Below are 23,518 nucleotides of genomic sequence, written 5' to 3' on the forward strand. Positions count from 1 at the left end.
CTGTTAGGTCCATACCATTCCTGTCCTTTTTCAAGCCCATTTTTGCATGAAATGTTCCCTTGGTATCTATAATTTTCTTGAAGAGATCTCTAGTTTTTCCCATTCTGTTGTTTTCCTCTATTTCTTTGCATTGATCTCTGAGGGAGACTTTCTTATCTCTCCTTGCTCTTCTTTGGAACTCTGCATTCAGATGCTTATATCTTTCCTTTTCTCCTTTGCATTTCGCTTCTCTTTTCACAGCTATTTGTAAGGCCTCCTCAGACAGCCATTTTGCTTTTTTACATTTCTTTTCCATGGGGAAAAACTTCAGTCTTTACTGCTCCTGAAACCTACTCAGAGGACCGTTTTAAAAAGGACTTACAATGTGATGGTGGACCGTGATGCTGGATTGCACAGGATGGACATGACACCCAGGGATCCAACCCGGCTCCTACGTCTCCTGCATTGGCAGGCAGGTTCTTTTACCACTAGCGCCACCAGTGAAAGAAAGTAAAGTGAAGTCGCTCAGTCGTGTCCGACTCTTTGGGACCCCTTGGACTGTAGCCCACCAGGCTCCTCCGTCCATGGGCTTCTCCAGCCAAGAATACTGGAGTGGGTTGCTATTTCCTTCTCCAGGGGATCTTCCCGACCCAGGGATCAAACCCAGGTCTCCTGCATTGCGGGTAGCGCTTTAACCTCTGAGCCACAAGGGAAGAGACTAGCGCCACCAGTAGTCTCTATATTCTTGATGGTGTTCTAAACACTTTCCCAAGAACTATTCTGAGTCCAGTACTTCTATAATCATCCATATCATTTTACAGATAAAGAAAACGGAAAGAAATGATAAAAATCTGCTCCTGAACACATCGCTTCAAGACTGCTACGCTCTATAAGTTCATTTGGAACAAACTCTCCAGGGCAGGGTCCCCGCACTCTTCGCTCGCCACTCAGGGCGCCTGCGCACCAGCGCGGGTGACAGCCGCGGCTCCGCCGCCGCCCGCGCGGCGTAGCGGGTGGTCACGTGACGGCGCGGGGCGGGGCGGTGCGAGGAGGCCTGCGCGCCGCGGGCTGACCAAGCCGAGTTCGCTCCACGGAGCAGGCGCTGGAACCTGCGGCCGAAGCCGCGTCTTCTGTCGGCTCCGCCACCAGCCGGGGCTCGGGCTCGAGCCCGGGCCCCCGGGACATGGCCGTCCGGAGTGCCCGGGGTGACGGCCCCACCTCCGGCCGCTGGGACGGCGGCGCGGAAAAGGGAGGTACGGAAGCCGGCCAGGGCGCCGAGGAGCGGCCTGCGAGGACGGCCTGAGGGATAGGAGCGGCCCGGGGGGCAGGGGGCAGCTGCCGGAGGCGGGGGCCGCAGGCAGGGGGCCCGGGACGACCGCGCGGGGTGCGCCCAGGGCCGCCGGCCAGGGTCGGGACAGCGAAAAAGGAAAACACGGAAGGCCTGGGTCACGTCTGAAGGGGAAGAGAGCCTGCAGTTTGGGCGGAGGGGGCGGTCAGCGGATGCTGAGGGGACCGGAGGAACACTGGCGGCAGACCCGAGCCCCCTAGTGGGAAGGACGGCGGGGGCCCCACGTCCCATCTCTTCCCTGAGACCCGAGGCCAAGCCTCGCTCCCGGCCGAGACTGTCCGGCCACGTCCGCAGGCTCCCGGGGCCGCCTCCCTAGTGGTCAGGCCAGTTTTCCAAACTTCATTCATCGGTCGTCGTCGTCTGGATTGACGCGCTGGACATGTATTTCTTTTAATTACCGTGAAATTCACCCTTTAAAGTGTACAGTTCTGTGGTTGTTAGTAATTTTTACAAGGTGGGGCAACCATCGCACTGTCTTTAATTCCACAGCATTTCTAATGCCAAAAAGAGAGACCATCCCTCCGCAAGCCCCATTCTCCACAGCTCCTGGCAACTACCAATGTATTCTCTGTCCCAGTCTTATGCCGCCTATTTTAATGTTATTGAATTGTGTAAAAAGCAAGTCTATTTTTTATACTGCCTTAAACTCATTTCCATGAAACAGTTTCATCGTGCACTGTGTTTTCAAATATGTTTTACCTGCTGGTTAATACATGACAGTTAAAATTATTAGCGTTTACTCTGTACCAGGTGAAATAATCTCTTTGCCTTCTGGGAAAGAGTAAGGTAACTTTCCCAGTTTTCCATCCTCTGATGGATGATTCCCATAGCAGAACCAACCACCAGTGCAACCCAAGTTTTGTTTCTCTGAGTTCATTTTGTTACTGCCTTTTTCTCCTCTTCTAATCCTCTATGGAAATGAAGCTCACGCCTCATATTTCTCCTCTGGGCCCTTTGGCCTTGTAACCCTTTCCTGGTGTTTGTATGACATCTGTTCTCATGGCATAATGGTCATTGCCTCAAGTTGTATATGGGTCTTGTGACCTGTTGGAGTTCAGCTGTGCCTAGGTTGCGAGACTTTATCCTCTCGTGTCCTGAATTTTGCTTCTCTGGATAAATGGGAGGAATTTAGAAATGAGAGGAGTTTTATTTATTTATTTTTTGGTGTTTTGATTTTCTTGTTTTGATTTTCATCATATTGGAAAATTGGAGAGGTTACTAATACTGTTAACTCTCCTTTGTAGAGGTTATGATGGGATTGGTTTACTCTATTTTTCTCCATTTGGGGGAGTGGGTAGAGCAGTCGTTCTTCATATGTACTTGTCTTTATTTTTCAGGTAGTTGTTGAATCTCTGCTAATTTGGGTACTGTTTGTTGAAACTAATTGGGACCTCCAAAAACAGTTTCTTTTTTGTTTATTTTTGATGGGAACCATATTCAGAATAGGGCTTCCCTGGTGGCTCAAATGGTAAAAAAAAAAAAAATACACTTGTAATGCGGGAGACTCAAGTTCGATCCCTAGGTTGGGAAGATCCCCTGGAGAAGGGGATGGCAACCCACTCCAGTATTCTTGCCTGGAGAATTCCATGGACAGAAGACCCTGGAGGGTCTGTGGGGTTACAAAGAGTTGGACATGACTGAGCGACTAACACTTAAACTTTATCAGAATAAGGTTAGGTTTTCCTCTCCCACTGTAATTCTCTTTTTTTGTAAGCATAAGATTTTAAGTTAATTTCCAGCATCAACATTAGGAGTTCAAGGAGTGGAGCTGGGGGTGTCTGTCTATCTGGGAGGCTCTCTATCTGACTAGCTCTTCCATCGTTTTGATTAAGGCCTAAGGGAGCTTCCCTGGTGGCTCAGTGGTATAGAATAATCCTGGAATGCCAGAGACAAGGTTCGATCTCTGGGTGGGGAAGATTCCCTGGAGAAAGAAATGTCAACCGACTCCAGTATTCTTGCCTGGGAAATCCCATGGACAATGGAGCCTAGGGAGCTACAGTCCGTGGGTCGCCAAAGACTCAGACATAACTGAAACAGCTAAACAACAGCAACAATGCATTGCTAATTTTAACTTCTGTTTAAAGTCTGTAAAGCTTTCTTGATATGCAAGCTTAAACCAAATAATCAGTATGGAGTTTCATTCTTGCACATAAGATGCATATTAAGTGTGTAGCTCATTTACCTGATCTAAATCACTGATACGTATTTTGCTGGCGTGAAAAAACTTTTAGAGGAAGCGTAGCTAGTGCTCATTTTTTGCCATTGTCCTTAGCTGTATATTGTTTCCCAAGCCAGATGCTTTTGAAGATATGTGTTGCTCTGAGGAAACAGAAATCTTTACTTGACTTCCATAGCCAGAGTAGGGAGAGATTTGAGACAATAACAGACTCAGTCATCCTTATCAGAATTGTTAAGAACTACTTTTTCAGTGCCCCTTATTTAAATGATCATTTTAATGGAGAGCCGGTCAGGTAGTGCCAATATCATTCCTTTTTCCTCAGTTGAATGAATTACTTTTCAGACAGCAGGGATTTATTTATAGCAGTGTCTTATATATTTTGCACCAGTTGTAGGATAGTCATTTCATTCTGTTGTGGTTGTGAAAGCCAAGACCTTTTACTATAAAGGAGTTTGGAAGATACCAGCTTTGGAATATGTAGTACATCTCATATAAGCAGAGCAAAACTGGAGATGAAAGGATTCAAGGGGATTTGAATTACATGTATACAATCGGTAGATGAAATGTAGGCTTTTATCCCAAAGCCAAATAAAGCATTCTCAAGTCCAGAAATGTGTCCTACCCCAAAATCCATATGTAAAATTTATCTTTAAATAGATAGTTAGACATTGGGCTTCCCAGGTGGCACAGTTGGTGAAGAATCCACCTGCCAATGTAGGAGACACAGGAGATTTGGATTCAGTCCCTGGATTGGGAAGATCCCCTGGAGGAAGAAAGTTATTTTAACCTTTTTCCATGCTTTTTCTTCTTCTGCAGCAAAGAGGATATGTGTAGATTAATTGGTTAAGACTCCGCTTAACTTTTTCTCCCTCATTGTGTAGTCTCATAGTTGACCTTACCACTATGTAATTTATACATCTCCAGATCATTTAAGTTTTTTTCTGTTTTCTCCTACCTTTTTATGTCACAATCAAAACCTGTACATTAAGTGCAGTGAAATATTTGTTTGTGTGTGTGGCACACACAGGAGTGCCTTCTTCATCATCCACTAACATTTGATGACTTAAATGTGGGATTGAGAAAGGTGATGTTGGGGTCTGAACAGACAGCAGCTAAAATCTGCAGTTGAGCAGCATTCTACCCTGAGAATCACCAGTAGATTTAGAAAAAGGCCAAAGTGCCTATAAATCTATTTAGAGTTATATAATGAGTATTGTCTTGTATTTTTTTAATTTTAAATTTTATTTATTTATTTGACAGCATTCATCTTAATTGCAGCACAAGTTCTTCGTTTTGGCATGCAGGCTTCTCTGGTTGCAGCACACAGGCTTAGTTGCCCCATGACATGCGGGATCATAGTTCCCTGACTAGGGGTCAAACCCATGTCCCCTCATTGGAAGATGGATTCTTAGCCACTGGACCACCAGGGAAGTCCCTACATGAGGATATTCTTAATAGTAATATGGGGAAATAATGCCATTTACTAAAGGCCAGTTTTTCCAGAGGAACAGTAGCTAAGTTAAATTATTTATTCTATTCTGTCCATATGTATTGAGTTCCCACAGAGCATCAGAATCAGGATGACAGCAGTAAATTTTGAAATGCAGGATTTAAATAGAATCCAAACAGAGTTTTGAGAGAAATAAGTATTGGAGCAATGATTTGGGTTCAGAAATAGTTAAAATTGACGGTGAAGAACCTGCCTGCAATGCAGGAGACGCAGGTTTGATCCCTAGTCAGGAAGATCAGAGAAGGGACTGGCTACCCACTCCAGTATTCTTGCCTGGAGAATCCCATGGACAGAGGGACCTGTTGGGCTACAATCCATGGGGTTGCAAAAAGTTGGACACAACTGAACGACTAACAGACACTGCAAATCCACTTGATTGCAAACAGTGTTAACTCCCCTAAGACCTAAGCAGTGGTTTTCCTTTCCTCCTGGAGAAGGAAATGGCAATTCACCGCTGTATTCTTGCTTGGAAAATCCTGTGAACAGAGGAGCCTGTGCAGGCTACAGCCCATGGGGTTGCGAAGACTTGAACACAACTGAGAGACTGACACTTTCGGTTTTCCTTTCCCCCAGATTGCTGAATAAATAGCTTAAGTGGAAAGATGGGCAAGGTGGATATATGTCAAAAAAAATTTAAGGGAAAATTTCCAAACTCTTAGCAAATAGATTAATAAGGTTTCTAAATATCAGATACCTCAAAAAATATTTAGTATTACCATTTAAGTGTTCTTAATTTGTGATGTGTAGAAAGTACAAAGTACAAGAACACTCTTAAGTTTTAAAAAACTTTTAAAATCTTATTTTCTTCTTTGCTAGAAATTCAATTCCTGCTCGTATTTTGTCTCAGCCTATGTTGTTATATGGACTTCCCAGGTGGCTCAGCAGTAAAGAATCTACCTGCAATGCAGGAAATCCCAGTTCAATTCCTGGGTTGAGGAGATCCCCTAGAGAAGGGATAGGCTATCCACTCCAGTATTCATGATCTTCCCTGGTGGCTCAGACGGTAAAGAAACCGCCTGCAATGCGGGAGACCTGGATTCGATCCCTGGGTTGGGAAGATCCCCTGGAGGAGGGCGTGGCAACCCGCTGCAGTATTCCTGCCTGGAGAATCCCCATGGACTGAGGAGCCTGGCAAGCTACAGTCCGTGGGGTCACAAAGAGTCGGACACGACTGAGGGACTAAGCACAACACAGCACAGCCTGGTGCTTTACTATGAGTAGTTGCTCATTAAATGACAGGTTGATAAATGAATGGATACATTAATGCACAGGTAGGTGCATGGATGGATGGTATGACATGTCCAAGCCAAGAGCTTGAAGCTCCTTGTAAATAAATAAACATTTTATTATAGTTGGTGCTGTGCTGATTGATTGGGAATTGGGACTTGGTTTTTCCTGATTTCTAGATAGAGTAACCATTGAATTTAGCATCAACCTGGGACATTTCTGGGAGTGCAGATGGGAGGAAGGGTTTGCTATGAACAGTTAATTATGCCGGAACTATAGATGTAAACCAGAAATCTCTCAGACTGCCTGAAGCAGATTCACCTACTAGGTCACCAGGAAAAATAACAGTCTAGCCAGGAGAACAGGTTTACCTGGGTGAAAAAGCATCCTGTCCTATCTGCATCTCCAATTGCATGGAACTTCAAAATTGTCGGTGCCTGAGTTTATAAAGTTTATGTCACAGCTCATAGATAGGTAACCAGGATTACTGGATTAATGAAAGCTTACACCTTTCATTTGTATTAACAATATGCAGCTTTGTCATGGAAACAGTTTGTATACTGTTGCCTCAGAATAGAACATAACTGAGGAAAGCTGCTTAGTGTCTGTCCTAAAAACCTCACTTACCTTCTGATGTTAGTCCTTTCTAAGGCCTGACCTACCTTCCAGTGTTATCTTCTACTTTATATTAACACTAATGTCCTGCCCCTCGTATATGCTACATAAATACTTCCTAATGACTTCATTTACTGTTAAGTGAAAGGGCTTGTGTTTCTGTCTCCAAGCCTTTCTTTCTGGTCGTCTCCTTGCCTCTCTGAATCCTCCCCTTTCTTTTAAAATTTCTCTTTTCCATAATGCTTTCTCAGATTTGCCTGACCACATCTGTCTGAGCTGTTGGTGTCTGCACATACCTCTCTTCAGACGATTACAGTGCGCTGCTATGTGACATCTCTTCAGTGGGTTGAATAGTTTTAACTTTTCTTGTGTTTGCTGTTCCTAGAAGTAAACATTCTGCATGAAAATTCTGAGAGCCTGTTACCCCATTATTTTAAATAGAGCCAATTATAATATGATGCACATTAACCACAAACTCTCAGTCTCCTAAAAAAGTAATTTAAACACAGCAAAATGCCTGTGTATAAATAACAAACTATCACATGAGGATGTAAGATGCTTAATACATTACTTTTTGATTACCAGTGATTAATGTGGTTCTTGAGAAACAGTAGCATGCCCCTTTTACCACTAGCCACACTGGAGTCCCAAGTATGCCCTTTGACATTCTGCTTTTGAAAATACCTCCATGTGATTCTGATGTTTTCCAATTGTATTAGCATGTAACCAGAGGCTTTTTTCACATGTGGTTTTGTTTAAAAATGTAATACTGAATTTTGGTGACATGCATGTACATTTTTCCTCATTAAATAACAGAGAAAATTTATTATATTAAGAGATATGTGGTCATGTATGGATGTGAGAGTTGAACCATAGAGAAGACTGAGTACTGAAGAATTGATGCTTTCTCTAGTGGTGCTAGAGAACACTCTTGAGCTCCCATGTACAGCAAGGAGATCAAACCAGACAATCCAAAGGAAAATCAACCCTGCATACTCATTGGAAGTACTGATGCTGAAGCTGAAGCTCCAGTACTTTGGCCACCTGATGTGAACAGCTGACTCATTGGAAAAGACTCTGCTGTTGGGAAAGTTTGAAGGCAAAAGAAGAGGGCGGCAGAGGATGAGATGGTTGGACTGCATCATTGATTCAATGGATATGAACTTAGGCAAACTCTAGGAGATAGTGAGGAACAGGGAGGCCTGGCGTGTTGCAGTCCATAGGGTCGCAGAGTTGACTTAACAACAATGCTCTGTGAAGTTTAGCATTAATGAAGCACAGCATTCTTTAGGAAAACATCAGATCAGATCAGTCGCTCAGTCGTGTCCGACTCTTTGCGACCCCCTGAATCGCAGCACGCCAGGCCTCCCTGTCCGTCACCAACTCCCAGAGTTCACTGAGACTCAGGTCCATTGAGTCAGTGATGCCATCCAGCCATCTCATCTTCTGTCGTCCCCTTCTTATCTTGGCCGCAATCCCTCCCAGCATCAGAGTCTTTTCCAGTGAGTCAACTCTTCGCATGAGGTGGCCAAAGTACTGGAGTTTCAGCTTTAGCATCATTGCTTCCAAAGAAATCCCAGGGCTGATCTCCTTCAGAATGGACTGGTTGGATCTCCTTGGAGTCCAAGGGACTCTCAAGAGTCTTCTCCAACACCACAGTAGGAAAACATAAATGGTGGCTATTAGATATGCCTAAATGTACTGAGCATTTACTATAATTTCTTTTTTTTTTGTTAATTATATGGTATGTCTCCTTAGTGTTTCACACACTATATATGCTAATCAGTGTGTGTGTGTGCATACTAAGTTGCTTCAGTCGTGTCTTTGAGATCCTGTGGACTGTAGCCCTCTAGACTGTGGACTGTAGGCCCCTCTGTCCATGGGATTTTTCAGAAAAGAGTACTAGAGTGGGTTGCCATTTCCTTCTGCAGGGATCCTCCCAACCCACAGATCAAACCCATGTTTCCTACGTCTCTTGCTTTGGCAAGCAGGTTCTTTACCACTGGCGCCACTTGGGAACCCCGTGCTCATCAGTAAATTGACTTTAAATATACCTACCTTACTTCAAACCAAGTTAAGGAGATTGAGCCCTGAACAGAAAAGGTACACATGGTAAATATGTGCCTAATGCCCTTTTCCATTCTGTTTTGCAGACTTTAATGCCAAAAGGAAAAAGAAAGTGGCAGAGATCTACCAGGCTCTGAACAGCGAGCCCACTGATGTGGCTGCCCTTAGACGCATGGCTATCAGTGAAGGAGGGCTCCTGACCGATGAGATCAGGCGGAAAGTGTGGCCCAAGCTCCTCAATGTCAACACCAATGATCCACCTCCTATATCAGGTAGTTAGGGGAAGAAGTGCTGTGATGGGAGTTTGTCTAGGAGGCAGGGAAAAAAGAATTCCAGGGTCTTTAATTTTTATGCTCATTTCAAACCAAGAGTAGACATGTAAACACCTGAAATGTTTTAAGATATGCTTGGGCCTGCTGTGAAAATAAGACCAAACTGCGAAATAAAATTTCAATTAAAAATGGAATGAGCTTTTATTAGGTAAGGAGGGAGCGATTATTGGCTAGTTAGGGGAGTTTATTAAAAATACATATTTTGGGAATTCCCTGATGGTAAAGTGGTTAGGACTCCATGCTTTCACTGCCAAGGGCCGAGGTTCCATTCCTGATCCAGGAACTAATATCCCGCAAGCCACACAGTGCAGCCATAACACAAAATGCATGTTCCAGTTTATATTCACCTAGAAGTAAATTTGCAGGAATCTGTATTTTAGCAAGAATCCCACATAATTCTGATACAGATGGACATTTGAGAAACATGGGGTTCTACGGAGATATAATGCCTCTTATAGTCCTTAAAAACAACAACAAAAAAGACTTTTTATAGGGAAATACTAAGACTATTTTGAATTCTAAAATTCTGTAATTCTGTGAAAAGCTGTTACAGTCAGCCCTCCAAGTTCAAGGATTCAACCAGCCATGTATCAGAAGTACTCTGGAAGGACTTTGCAGGGGTCCTGTGGTTAAGACTCCACACACCCAGCACCAGCGGTATGAGTTCAGTCCCTGGTCAGGAAACTAGGATCCTACATTCCACCTGCCACATATATTCTGGCAGGCGGGAACCTCCAGAAATTTCCAAAAAGCAAAACTTGGATTTGTTGTGCTCTGGCAGCTATTTACATAGCATTTACATTCTATCAGGTTTGAAAGTAATCTAGAGGTGATTGAAGTATACGAGAGGATGTGCAAATGTTAAACTGTTTAATATTTGGGACTTGAGCATCAATGGATTTTGCTATCCTTGGGGGTTCTGGAACCAATCCCCCTCAAATACCAAGGGACAACTAACTGTACTTAACTTTATCTGCAAGGCCTATGTAGTGAAAAAAAGAATTTTTTAGACTACAGTGCAGAATACAAAAGAAAGTACAGAAAACAGTGAATCCACTTTGTCGTTCATTGAGTCTACATTTATTGCTTTCCTACTGTGTTTGGCAAAAGTCCAGGTGTTGGGGATTCTTTCTTTCATTTGGCAGTGCGAGGAGCAGGACACAGCTGAGTGCCTGAGCACGCGCACACAGTTGTGCTCCTAATGTGTGCTAGGTACCAGAGATGCTGAAAACAGCCACTGCCAATAAAAAAAGTTTACAGTGTCATGGTGTGGCCAAGTAGATGTTTTAAGTTGCCACTTGTTATTGTCTTTGGAACCTGGCTGCCTCAGAGCAGTGATCTTTTGTTGGAAGGAATAGGCATTGCCATATTCACACTCTAAATCCTGAGATGGTGTTCTGTCAAATTCCAAATTTCTCATATCTTTTTAAGATGAAGTCTGTATTCTACAGGCTCCTCTGGTAAGTTTTGATTTCCATTATGAAGGAAATGTATACTTGTTATATATATAACAGCTAGAGTCTGCCTCCTTGCTTTCAGTTGGGCTTAGCAACTGAACACAAGTACTGTCTCCTGTTACCAGTGTCTTAGTTTTAGAATTTCAGGGCTAAGAGAGCTTAGGTTCTTCTCCATGTACATTTATCTTAATACTCCTTTCTGAACCACTCAATCTTCCTACACTTTATAGATGTTAGAGTTTTTCCAGCGGTCTGTGGTTTCCACATTCATGATCTTACTTGATGCTTAACAGTAATCTGAGAGGTACACATGGAAGGGAATAATCCCCATTTTACAGATGTGAACTTTGAAATTCAGAGTGGTTCCCAGTAACGCATAGTGGGTCCTGGCCTCCTAACTTTTCTGCTGCTCCTGGATAGTGTATCTTCCCTCCTCTCACGGTCATCATGGCTTGCATAAAACAGCATGTTTGGAACTAAACCAGGGATTCCTTTCCAAATGTTGTATCTTGAGTCATGTCCACTTCAGGAAAAAGCCTTGTGTATGTCTTCCAGGCCTTTTATGTCATGCCAGGATGTCTTGCTCCTGCTGTGGCTTCCCAGACATTCCTACAATAACGTGTTTCTTCTCCTCCAATAGGGAAAAACCTACGACAGATGAGCAAGGACTACCAACAAGTGCTCCTGGATGTCCGGCGGTCTTTACGGCGGTTCCCGCCTGGTGAGACACACTCTGGTGGTCTTTTGAGGCGGGAGGGGGAGGTTTGGTAGGTTTGGCTTCAGTCCGTTTGCAGATACATTACTCTGTTGTGCTTGCTTGTCCCGAGACCTTTATGTCCTAGCACAGAACGTGGCCACATCCAGGACCCTTCCTCCTTAGGGATCCGTCGTGCTCCCAGTCTCCTGAGTCATTCTCTCATTGACTCAGTCCATTCAGAACCCCCACTGTGAAGGCCGCCTGCTGCTGCTGCTGCTAAGTCCCTTCAGTCGTGTCTGACTCTCTGCGACCCCATAGCCGGCAGCCCACCAGGCTCTGCCGTCCCTGGAATTCTCCAGGCAAGAACACTGAGCCCAAAATAATTTCTCTTGGCTTAGAGGTGGTAAATGAGAGAAGAGGGTTTTCCCCCTGCCCGTTAGAGCTACAGAAGAGACTTTATAGGGATTTCTAGAGCCATCAGTCTGACTTTAAAGAGCAGATTGGTTTGGAAGTGGTCACTAACAGGAACTATTAATACCTTCATTTATAAGTAGCGGTATCTTGCCTGTGGGCTTCCCTGGTGGCTCAGTGGTAAAGAATCCACCTGCCATTGCAAGAGACTCAGGTTCAGTCCATGGATCCAGAAGATCCTTTAGAGGAGGAAATGGTAGCCCACTCCAGTATTCTTGCCTGGGAAATCCCATGGAGAGAGGAGCCTGGAGGGCTACAGGCCATGGAGTCACAAAAGAGTTGGGCATGACTTAGAGACTAAACAACAACAGACAATCTTGCATATACATATAAGAGGGCCTTGGACTAGAATGAAGGCCAGTCACCACATTTTTAAAGAGTCTGTTACTAAAATTGTCTCTCCATTCCCAGAAATACTAAGAATGACAGTTGTCTCCACTTTCACAATGAAGGGAACTGGGTAGCAGACCTCATCTGTTTCTCTTCCTTTGGCAACTCCACCTCTAAGTCCTTGAATTGAAGAGAGGAGAGTTGCTAGAGGGAACAAGAGTCTCAAAACCCATTGCCTCACTCTTCTGAGCCTATGCTCTGGCATTGGATTTTGTCTGTTAGAGGGCATCCCTCCTGTTTACCATCATGGTTCCCAGAAAGGCTCTTGTGATTCTTGTGTAGCCAGTAGCTTGCCATCTTGGTTTTGATAAACACACATACCTGTGATCCAGTCCCCTTTTCCGGTTCCTGTGGTCTTGAGGAGACCACATAGGACAGACGCATCTCACATTTTTCCTTGGATGTAACCTGTTTTCCTTCTGAGCCCTTTATCCCTCTTCATTTATGTGATATCAGTCCAGGATATTCTTCCAGACAGAACTTTCCATGTGGTTTCATATGCTTTTTACATTCATGTTCTTCTGAACTTAGCTGACCACTTTTATACTGAAAATTTAAATAAGGCTTACTTTTTTCTCTCACTGCTTCATTACTTTACCTGACCACAGTACTTGGTTTACTCCCATTTTCTTCTTTATCTTTTACCGTATGCCTTTTTGAGAAGGGATGGGTAAAAGTGCATAAGAGATGAGCATCACTGTCACCTAAAAACCTTTATTTCAGTTCAGTCTGGGCCCTTGCATTAGCTGTTTTCTCTCACAAGATCTGCTTTTGATTGGAAAACCTACTGGTGTAGGAAAGCTGTGTTGTGTGCCATCCTCCTAAAACAGGTCATGAGACCAAGGGTTGACTTTTTTTTTTTTTTAATTTTTTATTCTAATTGGAGGCTAATTACTTTACAATATTGTATTGGTTTTGCCATACATCAACATGAATCCGCCATGGGTGCACACGTGTGTCAAGGGTTGACATTTTTATAGTAAGAGCCAGAAGAGCTGAGGGACCACGCTGACCGCTGCCAGACTAGGTACCTGCACTGAAAGAGCTCCCGAGACCAGCTCCTCTGTTTCCAGCTGCATCTTTGGGTCAAGATTAGTACTTCCTATGATATTTAGTTTGATTCTGAGGGGAGCACACATTTCATACATTTTTTATTTTGACACCACCCTCATGGCAGAAAGTGAAGAGGAACTAAAAAGCCTCTTGATGAAAGTGAAAGTGGAGAGTGAAAAAGTTGGCTTAAAGCTCAACATTCAGAAAATGAAGATCATGGCATCCAGTCCCATCACTTCATGGGAAATAGATGGGGAAACAGTGGAAACAGTGTCAGACTTTCATTTTTCTGGGCTCCAAAATCACTGCAGATGGTGACTGCAGCCATGAAATTAAAAGATGTGTACTCCTTGGAAGGAAAGTTATGACCAACCTAGATAGCATATTGAAAAGCAGAGACATTACTTTGCCAACAAAGGTTCATCTAGTCAAGGCTATGGTTTTTCCTGTGGTCATGTATGGATGTGAGAGTTGGACTGTGAAGAAGGCTGAGCACCAAAGAATTGATGCTTTTGAACTGTGGTGTTGGAGAAGACTCTTGAGAGTCCCTTGGACTGCAAGGATATCCAACCAGTCCATTCTGAAGGAGATCAGCCCTGGGATTTCTTTGGAAGGAATGATGCTAAAGCTGAAACTCCAGTACTTTGGCTACCTCATGCGAAGAGTTAACTCATTGGAAAAGACCCTGATGCTGGGAAGGATTGGGGGCAGGAGGAGAAGGGGATGACAGAGGATGAGATGGCTGGATGGCATCACTGACTCGATGGACATGAGTCTGGGTGAACTCCAGGAGTTGGTGATGGACAGGGAGGCCTGGCGTGCTGCAATTCATGGGGTCGCAAAGAGTCAGACACGACTGAGTGACTGAACTGAACTGAACTGAACACCTACAAAAAGGTTGCAAAAATAGGACACAGAATTCCCCAGGTAGCTTTTTCCCAGATTTCTTTATACATCAACCTTTGACAGATTTGCTTTAGTTTTGTTTTCTCTCTCTCCTTCACCATACATACACACGTTTTTTTCCTCTGAGCTATTAAGTATAAATTACATACATGGTGCCCCCTTATGCCTAAATATTTCACTGTGTGTTTTTTAAAAACACAATTCTTTTTTACATAGTCACACTTAAAATCAGTAACAAAAAATACTACTGTCTAATCTACAGATTTTATTCAGATATTGCCATTTATTCCAATAATGTTCCTTATAGAGAAAAGTGCATTTTCCATTCATTCTTCATATCTCTTCAGCTTCCTTAAGTCTGGACTTGTTCTTTTGTATTTTATGACAGGCCTGTTACTTTATAAAGTCCCCCTCAGTTTTTATTTCCTACTTGCAAGATTCAGGTGATGCACTCTTGATAGGAATTCCACTGAAGCAATATTGAGTTCTTTTCCCCCCAGCACATCAAGAGGCACATGCTGCCCAGTGGTTCCCCTGCTGGCATCACGCCCTGTGCTGACTTGGTTAAGATGGTGTTCTTGGCTGGGTTCCCCAACTGTAAGGTTGCCAAGTCTGTGTTCTTTCCTACATGGCCAGGCGGCTATCAACAGTGTATGGATCATGAATGTGTTGCCAAGTTGTTTTACTTTATTAAACAGTTTCTCTGCATATCCACAGCTTACCGTCTTCCTTACCTCCATGTTACTAGACTGCTTGCCTTGTTCAAGTGTGTCTCCCCCCCACTACCCTCTCCCAGGCATGCCAGAAGAACAGAGAGAAGGGCTGCAGGAAGAGCTGATCGACATCATCCTCCTCATCTTGGAGCGCAACCCGCAGCTGCACTACTACCAGGGCTACCACGACATCGTGGTCACGTTTCTGCTGGTGCTCGGCGAGAGGCTGGCAACATCCCTAGTAGAGAAGCTGTCTACCCACCATCTCAGGTACCCGCGCAAAAGGGCAGAAGACAGTTCCCCCCAGCGATAACTCCTCAGCCCGCTTTCTAGTTGGTGTTTTCAGGGGGTTGAACCCCAATCCCAACTGCCCCCCAACCCTGATCCAAATGTTTGGTCTGACCAAGCTCATTGAAATGTCTCCTAGGGATTTCATGGACCCAACAATGGACAACACCAAGCATATATTAAACTATCTGATGCCCATCATTGACCAGGTGAATCCAGAACTCCATGACTTCATGCAGAGGTATATATGTGTCTACATTTATGTGTACACGTGCACGCGCACACACAGACACCCCTCTTCAGCTTTCTCCTAGCTTTTGTTTATTCCTCACAAGTCTAGCTCAATTGCATCATCATCTTATGTTGATTAGTATTAGGTTCTTCTGAGTTGTCCTTTCCAGTCACCAGCAATCTAGATAATTCAGTTCTGTGCACAGTCTTAGAACACTTTTGTGTGCTGTGCTCTTCAAGGAATGCAGGAAATGTCACAGCCCATGCCCTTAAAGAGTTTACATTTAGTGGAGAGAGGTGGGCGAGCTAAGCATGCCAACTTTGAGGTTATTGCTACAACAGAAGTACAGAGTCCTATAGGACCCAAGGCAATCTGTAGCTTGTTTTGTTTACCATACACCAAGGAAAAGAAATATTTCTTTGCAATTCTTGTATGATTTTTCTCTTCTGTTTAGTTGGAAGTGTGTCCTTGGCCAATACCTGCCTCTCTTTAAAAAAAAAAAAACAACCTGTGTTTTAAGGTGTTTCAGTCATCTCATGTTAACTATACAATTAATAGTTATGTTTTCAAGCCTAAGAATAGATGCCTGTGCCCCCCAACAGGGTGTGACTTTCCCAGAAGGAAAATGGTGTAGTTCTCTGAAAACAGCTGATTCTTGTTCCTGGAGTTAACATTTCTTGGCCATGATGAGTGCACCCAAGGAGATAAGGCCAGCCAGGACCCTACTGTGGTATTAGTGCCGTGATGTGGAGTATGTTGCAAGGACTTTCTATAATATTTTGTGAGGAGAAGATACTGAATTTATCAGCAGCTGAATTTTCCAAAAAGCATGTTCCCCAGTTACTTTCTTCATACAGCACTGAGGACAAAGAAGGCCCAGGGAGAGGGACAGGATGACTCAGCAGGGAACCTAACATCTGGACTCCCTTGCTCCTAGTGCCGAGGTGGGGACCATCTTTGCGCTCAGCTGGCTTATCACCTGGTTCGGGCACGTCCTGTCTGACTTCAGGCACGTCGTGCGGTTATACGACTTCTTCCTGGCCTGCCACCCACTGATGCCCATTTACTTTGCAGCTGTGGTAGGTACAGACCATGAGCCAGCAGTTTGGCGTGTGTCCCCCAGTCCAGCTTGATCATCTTCCCTAAAAGGAAACCTGGTGATTATGGAAAGATACAAAAGACAGCACTTCGTGGGCTGGCGTCCTGGACACTGTTCTTGGAATGTTACTGGGAGAGTCATGGGAGTCAAAAATATTATGTATAAAAATAAGTTTGGGAAATGCTGGTTAAACAAAGTTGTTAGATTTTTTTTTTACTATTTGATGCTTCTGAACCTTTAAAATGCTCATGTGCATTGTGAATTATCAGGGTTTGTGTTGACAACTCCTGGAGCTCGTGCAAATGGCCAAGTGGGTTTAAGAAGAGGCATGATATTATGATGGAAAGTTGAAATGGCTTTTAGTCAGGGATGAGGGCTTCCAGTTATTAGAGGGGCCTGAACTATCAGACGTGAGGGTGGAGGGGGTGTTCTTCATTGTGTTTTAAAGGGAGCAAGACCATTCTTTCTACTGTTTTGAACCATTTCTTCTGTGCTAGAGCTCTAGGTATCTCCAGTAATCTCTCCTTTCCTTCCTCCTAAAAAACCTCCTTCCTTTGTCAGCCTTTCCTGTCATGGTGTGGAAGTTTGCCTCTAGCAGGAAGTGCTAGCCCATTGGGAAAAGCACTCAGATAAGTATAGCATCACTTCCCAGATAGTACAGGAATTTGCTGAACATTTTGGGTGAGCCCTGTTTGGTACCAATTTATATTATCTCTAAGGAGAATGAAATGAAGTGGCCAAGCAGCTGTATGTTCTGGTCTCTGACGCAAGGCCTTGCTCCCCACAGATCGTGTTGTATCGAGAGCAGGAAGTCCTGGATTGTGACTGCGACATGGCCTCGGTCCACCACCTGTTGTCCCAGATCCCTCAGGACCTGCCCTACGAGACACTGATCAGTAGAGCAGGAGACCTCTTTGTTCAGTTTCCCCCGTCCGAACTTGCTCGAGAGGCAGCTGCCCAGCCACAAGCCGAGAAGTGAGTGGGGCTGAGGCACTGGTTGTGCAGGGGTGTTTGTTAGCAAAAGTGATGGAAGATTGTGTCTGGTAGGGACAGGGCTGGGAGTGGTTTTTCCAGAGATCCGCTTATGCCAACGGAATCCCCACTTGAGACTTCATGGGTCTTGATCAAGAAGAGTTTTCTGAGCAGTGGATGGCCCTGCCCTCAGCCTATTTAGTTCATTTTTTCCCCCTTTTTCTTTCATCCCATTCCCTTCTGTCTCCTTCCCCTCTGCAGAACTGCTGCCTCTACGTTCAAAGACTTTGAGCTGGCGTCAGCACAGCAGAGGCCTGACATGGTACTGCGGCAGCGGTTTCGGGGACTTCTGCGGCCTGATGAGCGAACAAAAGACGTCCTGACCAAACCAAGGACCAACCGCTTTGTGAAGCTGGCGGTGATGGGGCTGACAGTGGCGCTTGGAGCGGCTGCCCTAGCCGTGGTGAAAAGTGCCTTGGAGTGGGCCCCAAAGTTTCAGCTGCAGCTGTTTCCCTAAATGCCAGAGAAGATACTTCCTCTTACATGACGTCACAGTCTCACCCTTCCATGGACAGATGGGAGGGGGTGGAATTTCCTTTATTAAAAGGGTTTCAGTCAAGGGTTTTCTATTCCTGCACCCTTTCCCTCCTGTCCATGGATGCCTTTGCTTCAGAGGCCAATAGCAGAGCCTGCGTGACGCTGGGCACTCGGGGGCCTGAGCACAGAACTCTTCTCCCTTGTGGCCTGAGTGAGCTCCCCGCTGCCTCCTCTTTTGCTGAAGGAAATGGGTCTCTGCAGCTCCTGGGTGCCGTTGGAACCCGCTGGGCCTGGTCACTGGGGAGTGTCTTGGCTGCTCATAGTAAGTAAACTGGACCACTGAATGCCCTCCTGGCGGCTCTTCCAGTCTGTCTGCTTCAGCTTAACAAAGAAGGACGTAGCTGCTGCTTTAGTCAGACCTTGAAATGAAGGGGAAGGGGCAGAGGAGGCTGGCCTGGGAGCAAGATTGGCCCTTTTTAAGAACAGCTCCAAGCTGGTCAGAAATCTTAGAGACACATGTGAACTAGGTTAGTAGGTAAATCCTACCTATTTTCAGCCTAGAAATCACTTGGGCATTGCCAGTCAGACAGGAAGGAATGTTAAGTTTTAGGACCCCTCACATAGGCCAGTTTTTGCCTGCACCCCCCCCTTTTTTTTTCTTGTTACTCTTCCACAAGGCACATAGTGGTTAAAAAAATGTACATTTACTACTATTTTTAGAATTACACACATCCAACATGTAAAGTACCATCACTTTTAAAATAATGGTTCCTTCATGGAAGAAAAAAATAGTTCTCATCAGAACGATGAGCTTCTAAAACCCTGAGGTTTCCTTTCTACTCAAGTGTTTAACATTTCACTTCAGCCAGAGCTGCTGTTTGTAAACAGCCCCACACTTCCACAGTGCCCACTTCCTGTCCAGCTTCCCTTCCTTCATGTTTTCCTTCAGTCCCCCTTCTACCCCCAGATCAGCATCCAGTCATGACCTTGGCTTTGTTTTTTGCATTTGACCTATGTCTTCAGCTGCTAGTCTCTCCTTCCTGGTTGGAAATGTCACTGGGAACTTGTCAGCACCCAGAAAGGGACAAACTGCAGCCGGAAGCATGTGGTGGGAGCCTGGGACAGCCAGCCCTGCTGCTCCAGGCTTCCTAAGGACTCTCCAAGCCTTAGGGAGCACGATGCATATTCAGTTCTTCTGATACAGCTTTTCGTGTAAGCAAACCTAGGTTTATTTTAGATTAACTGTGGCTTGGAAAAAAGTGCCTTTTGCTGCTTTGAAGAACTGGGGTGTATGGTCAGAAGCAGCCATGTACTTTCCTTTTCCTGGTCTGTCTCGGGCACTCTTCTCTCTTAGCAGGTATTTTCTTAAACATGCCAGAAGCACTCCCTCCCACCACACCAGACCTCCACATCCTCCCCATAGTCTCACGGTGTGCAGAGTGGTTAGGAGAGGCATCTACTTACATGAGTTACACTAAGCACTTTACAACCAAAAACAACAAATCGTCTCCATAGCAGGAGTCCTATCTGGGGTTAGCATGATATGGATGGATTAATCTAGAAAGAGGTAGATTTATCAAGACAGCGGGAATTTTTCCAAGATGTAGATGATGTGACAGGTGTTGCCAGTCTTCTACAGCAGGTTTGTCTTATCACCTTTGCAAGTGGACAGCATCGGCCCCTCCTGCCACAAATTCTTGGGTCTGTCTGTAAATACTGAAGGGAAGTGATGGAGAAGAGGTAGGGGGGAGGTGCATGTGATCAGAGTCCCAAGGCCATGGGTTTTTGGATTCCAGGAAAGCAGGTGGCATTTGCTTCTGTTGTGGCCTAGAAAGGAGAAAGTTCTTAGGATTTATAGCTTTGCTGACATGAGGATTAGCTCCTGCCAATGAGAAGAAAGTGTTTTTACCTTCAAGTGGTTTACTATTCTGTAAAGAATACGTGTAAATATTTTGTACAGAGCCCTGTATGAAATAAACAGCCATATGTGGTTACTGATCCCTCTTGTCATTCTTCCCTTGTTGGAGTGGCTCTGGGTTTAGACATCTGGATGCTCCCTCCTTCCACCCCTGACCTGGAGCTGTGCCTTAGGCCGTGGACTCTTGGTTGGCTTTGACTTACCTGGAGAACTTGAAACAGTTTCTCTTTCACCTGAGGCAAGAACTCACTTGTCTGGGTTTACTGTTTCCTTGCCCCAGAGGGAGACAAGGGGCTGAAGGCTGAGCAGGCATCACTTGGCCCTCTGACTATGTCCCGCCACCATAGGCCAGCTGCCCATGCTGACCTTTGATTTGACTCATGGAGGATACAGGGCTGGCCAGGACACCGCCCTGCCTCTGGGAGCTCACCAGAGAGCTGCACTGAAGGAGCAATGTATTTTCAGTGGCAGTTTCATAGTTGAATAAATGTAAAGAGGAATTTGATAAATGGAAAACTGAAGGAAAGGTATGTGTGGTGTAATAAATATTTGGGTTTTGTCACCAGTTCCTTAGAATTTTCTGAGTGATAGGGGTGTCTTTTGTTGTTCATAATGATTTCCTTTTGATTCCAACTGGGTTGATATTGAGGTCAGTTAAGGTTGGACCCCTCAATAGCCTCAGGATGGGACAGAACACCAGAAAGATTATACGGTGGGGAATTACTTCAACTTTTTATTTTGTATTGGAGTATAGCTGATTAGCAAACAACGTGGTAGTTTCAGGTGAAGAGTGAAGGGACTCATCCATACATACACATGTACCCATTCTCCCCTAAACACTCCTCCCATCCAGCCTGCCACAAAACATTGAGCAGAATTCTATGTGCTATACGGTAGGGCCTTGGTTATCCATTTTAAATACAGCAGTGTGTACCTGTTCACCCCAAACTCACTATCTATCCCCCCCTCCCCACCCCTCCACCCTGGCAACCATAAGCTGGTTCATGAAGTCTGTATGTTTCTGTTTTCTAAGTAAGTTTATTCATATCATTTTTTTAAGATTCTACATATGAGGAATGTCATATTTCTCCTCCTTTGTGTGAATTGCTTCACTCAGTATGACTAGGTCCATCCATGTTTTTGCAAATGGCATTATTTCATTTATTTTAATGAGAAATATTCCATTGTGTACATGCACCACATCATCTTTATCCATTCCTCTGTTGATGGAAATTTAGCATCCATGTCTTGGCTGTTGTAAACAGTGCTGCAATGAACGCTGGGGTGTGTATTTCCTTTCAGATCATGATTTTCCCTGGACATATACGCAGGTGGAATTGCAGGATCATTTTAGTTTTTTAGTAACCTCCATACCGTTCTCCATAGTGGCTGTACCAATTTACATAGTGGGAATTTTGAGCTTCACCAGTGACCTCCTGGGAGGGTAGGAGAGGCTGGACATTGAGTGCTGCAGAAACTCGTGGTTCAGAGATTCAGAGAGCTGCTGGGTTGCTGAATACATCAAAGTGCTGGGAGGATCACATGGCCCAAGACGGCTTGGGAAGACTGCAGCCCTCCCGCCATTCCTTGCCCTATGCATCTCTTTAACTTGGCTGTTACTGAGTTGTGTCCTTTACAGGAAATCAGTACATGTAAGTGAAGTGTTTTCTTGAATTCTGTGAACACTTCCAGCAAATTGCTGAACCTGAGAGGGTTTTGTGGAAACTTGTGGTTGACTAGGCAGAAGTGTAGGTGGTCTGGGCACCACATTTGCTACTGGATCTAAAATGGGACAGCCTTGTGGGACTGAGTCCTTTAACTTGTGGCATCTGATGCTAACTCCCCGGGTAGTTAGTGTCAGAACTGGATTGAATTACTGGACACCCAGTTGATATTGGAGAATTGGAGAAGCATGATATCAGAAAGTACTGCACAACACACAAGGCTGAAGGGAAAACTAAAAATAACAGCTGAATAAAAAGTGTGGGTGTTTTGTACAGAGATGGGAGTGTGTATTGTCAGTGGAAGTGTACTTGGGGCTCAGGCGGAGGAGAGTTTTGAGATCTGTGGAAAACAACTGGGACTCCCTCTGTAGGCAATTTGTAGGGTGAGGATGGGCCATGACCAAAACTCAGTTTGGAGAGAGCGACTGGTGACATGATGGCAAATGTGTCTCTCATTGGCAATGTGAGCTTCTCCGAGGCACTACATCTCTCAAACTCATTGTCAGTGACAGTAAAATAGAGATAGCGTCATCCCACCATGGCTGGTTTAATGAACTGACGTTTGTGAAAACGTCTTACAAACTGAAGTTGTACAAGTATTTTGATTTCATTTCCGTGAACACATATGGGTCAATAAACACCTTAATTCAGCCTTGCACTTGGGCCCCGGGAGCTCATCCCTGGATTAAGTGGTGATTGAAAGGAAGAACAGGCCAGAAGCTTCTGCCAAATACAACTACCAGATGATGGCACCTGAGCCTCAGCCTGGCTTGTGTTCTTCCTTTTGCCCTACCGTCCCCTCCATGTTTGCTGCTGGTGGATCCTGCTGCTTTTTTTCCAGTTCTCAAAGGCCCTTTTCTCCAGACTTAACATATGGTTGGAATTTGTCAAGCAGCCTTTGTGAGCTGGCAAGGCTGTGGGCTTGCCTCCAGCTTCCTGCTTTTTAAGTGAGTGGCTTTCATGGCAGCCCCAGACACTAGAAGAAGACACGTGTTACTCTGACACAGGCTGTGGGGCCCATTCACCACTTCCTGCCACATCAGCAGCTGCTCTTTATCTGAGCAGTGTGCTTCCACTGGCCCTGGAGAGAAAAACTGTCACACAAGTACATCTGGGACCTCCTGCTGCTTCCTCAGGTAGATGGCTTGAGTCCAAAGCCTGTGGGTTTGGTTTCAAGTCTGCCCCAGAGAGTTCATGCCAGGGCCCTGTTTGCGGTGACTCCTTGGGAGAGGGTGGTGCCTCCATTTGACAGCAGTGGGGAGCACTTGTGAGCCTGCCCATCTTAGGTTCTTCACCCTCTGGCATGTGATGTATGGTGCTGGAAGCTAGAACCCCAGGACAGCCCTGCACCGTCCCATTTGCCCTCCTGACCCCCCCACTTGGCTGCAGCAGACATAAACCCGCTGCCCGCCTTGGTGCAGATGGAGTGGGCCAAGTGAAAGATGCGTCCCATGCGGTTCCCACTTCCCTCTTGTCATCACCTTTTTGATACAGCCACAGGGAAAGAAATGTTTCACTAACATTTCTTAGGACTCAATGCCAAAAGAATGGTGCGAGGGCCCTGGGAAGTGTGGTGCGACGAGCACTAGGGGTGAAGGACCGCGGTGGAGCTGGATCGGGAACGTCATGTGATCTGGACCTGCCACGTGGAGATGCGGACCCAGATTACCAAGCTTCAGTGTTTTTCAAGAGAAGTTGGGCATCTAGATTTTAATGTAGCATCTTCAATTTAAAAATACTGGCAACCAATTCAAGTTTATAAAACAAGACTAGGTAGACTGGTTATAGCCTGGGGCTTAGTAGT

At 45.0% G+C, this 23,518-nt stretch overlaps 1 protein-coding gene across 2 annotated transcripts; it reads left to right on the plus strand.

Moving 5' to 3' along the window:
- The first annotated feature begins 990 nt into the window (after positions 1-990).
- Positions 991-20,068, plus strand: TBC1D20 (TBC1 domain family member 20). 2 transcript variants are annotated; one of them, XM_055544678.1, is made up of 9 exons: positions 991-1,232; positions 7,110-7,199; positions 9,012-9,197; positions 11,355-11,435; positions 15,028-15,214; positions 15,372-15,473; positions 16,402-16,543; positions 17,351-17,538; positions 17,797-20,068. In XM_055544678.1, the coding sequence occupies exons 3-9, from the start codon at positions 9,098-9,100 to the stop codon at positions 18,050-18,052; spliced, it is 1,056 nt and encodes a 351-aa protein (XP_055400653.1). In that variant the 5' UTR covers positions 991-1,232; positions 7,110-7,199; positions 9,012-9,097; the 3' UTR covers positions 18,053-20,068. The 2 variants fall into 2 exon arrangements, with proteins under 2 accessions (XP_055400653.1, XP_055400652.1); XM_055544677.1 differs by lacking the exon at positions 7,110-7,199.
- Positions 20,069-23,518: the final 3,450 nt, after the last annotated feature.

This window comes from Bubalus kerabau, chromosome 13, assembly GCF_029407905.1.
Source record: "Bubalus kerabau isolate K-KA32 ecotype Philippines breed swamp buffalo chromosome 13, PCC_UOA_SB_1v2, whole genome shotgun sequence".
NCBI classification, from domain to species: Eukaryota; Metazoa; Chordata; class Mammalia; order Artiodactyla; family Bovidae; genus Bubalus; species Bubalus kerabau.

Coding starts and splice junctions, on each gene's coding strand:
- TBC1D20 (XM_055544677.1), top strand. CDS start 1,163: ATGGCCGTCCGGAGTGCCCGGGGTGACGGCCCCACCTCCGGCCGCTGG. Junction 15,474..16,401: donor CTCCATGACTTCATGCAGAG/GTATATATGTGT, acceptor CCTTGCTCCTAG/TGCCGAGGTGGGGACCATCT. Junction 17,539..17,796: donor GCCCAGCCACAAGCCGAGAA/GTGAGTGGGGCT, acceptor TCCCCTCTGCAG/AACTGCTGCCTCTACGTTCA.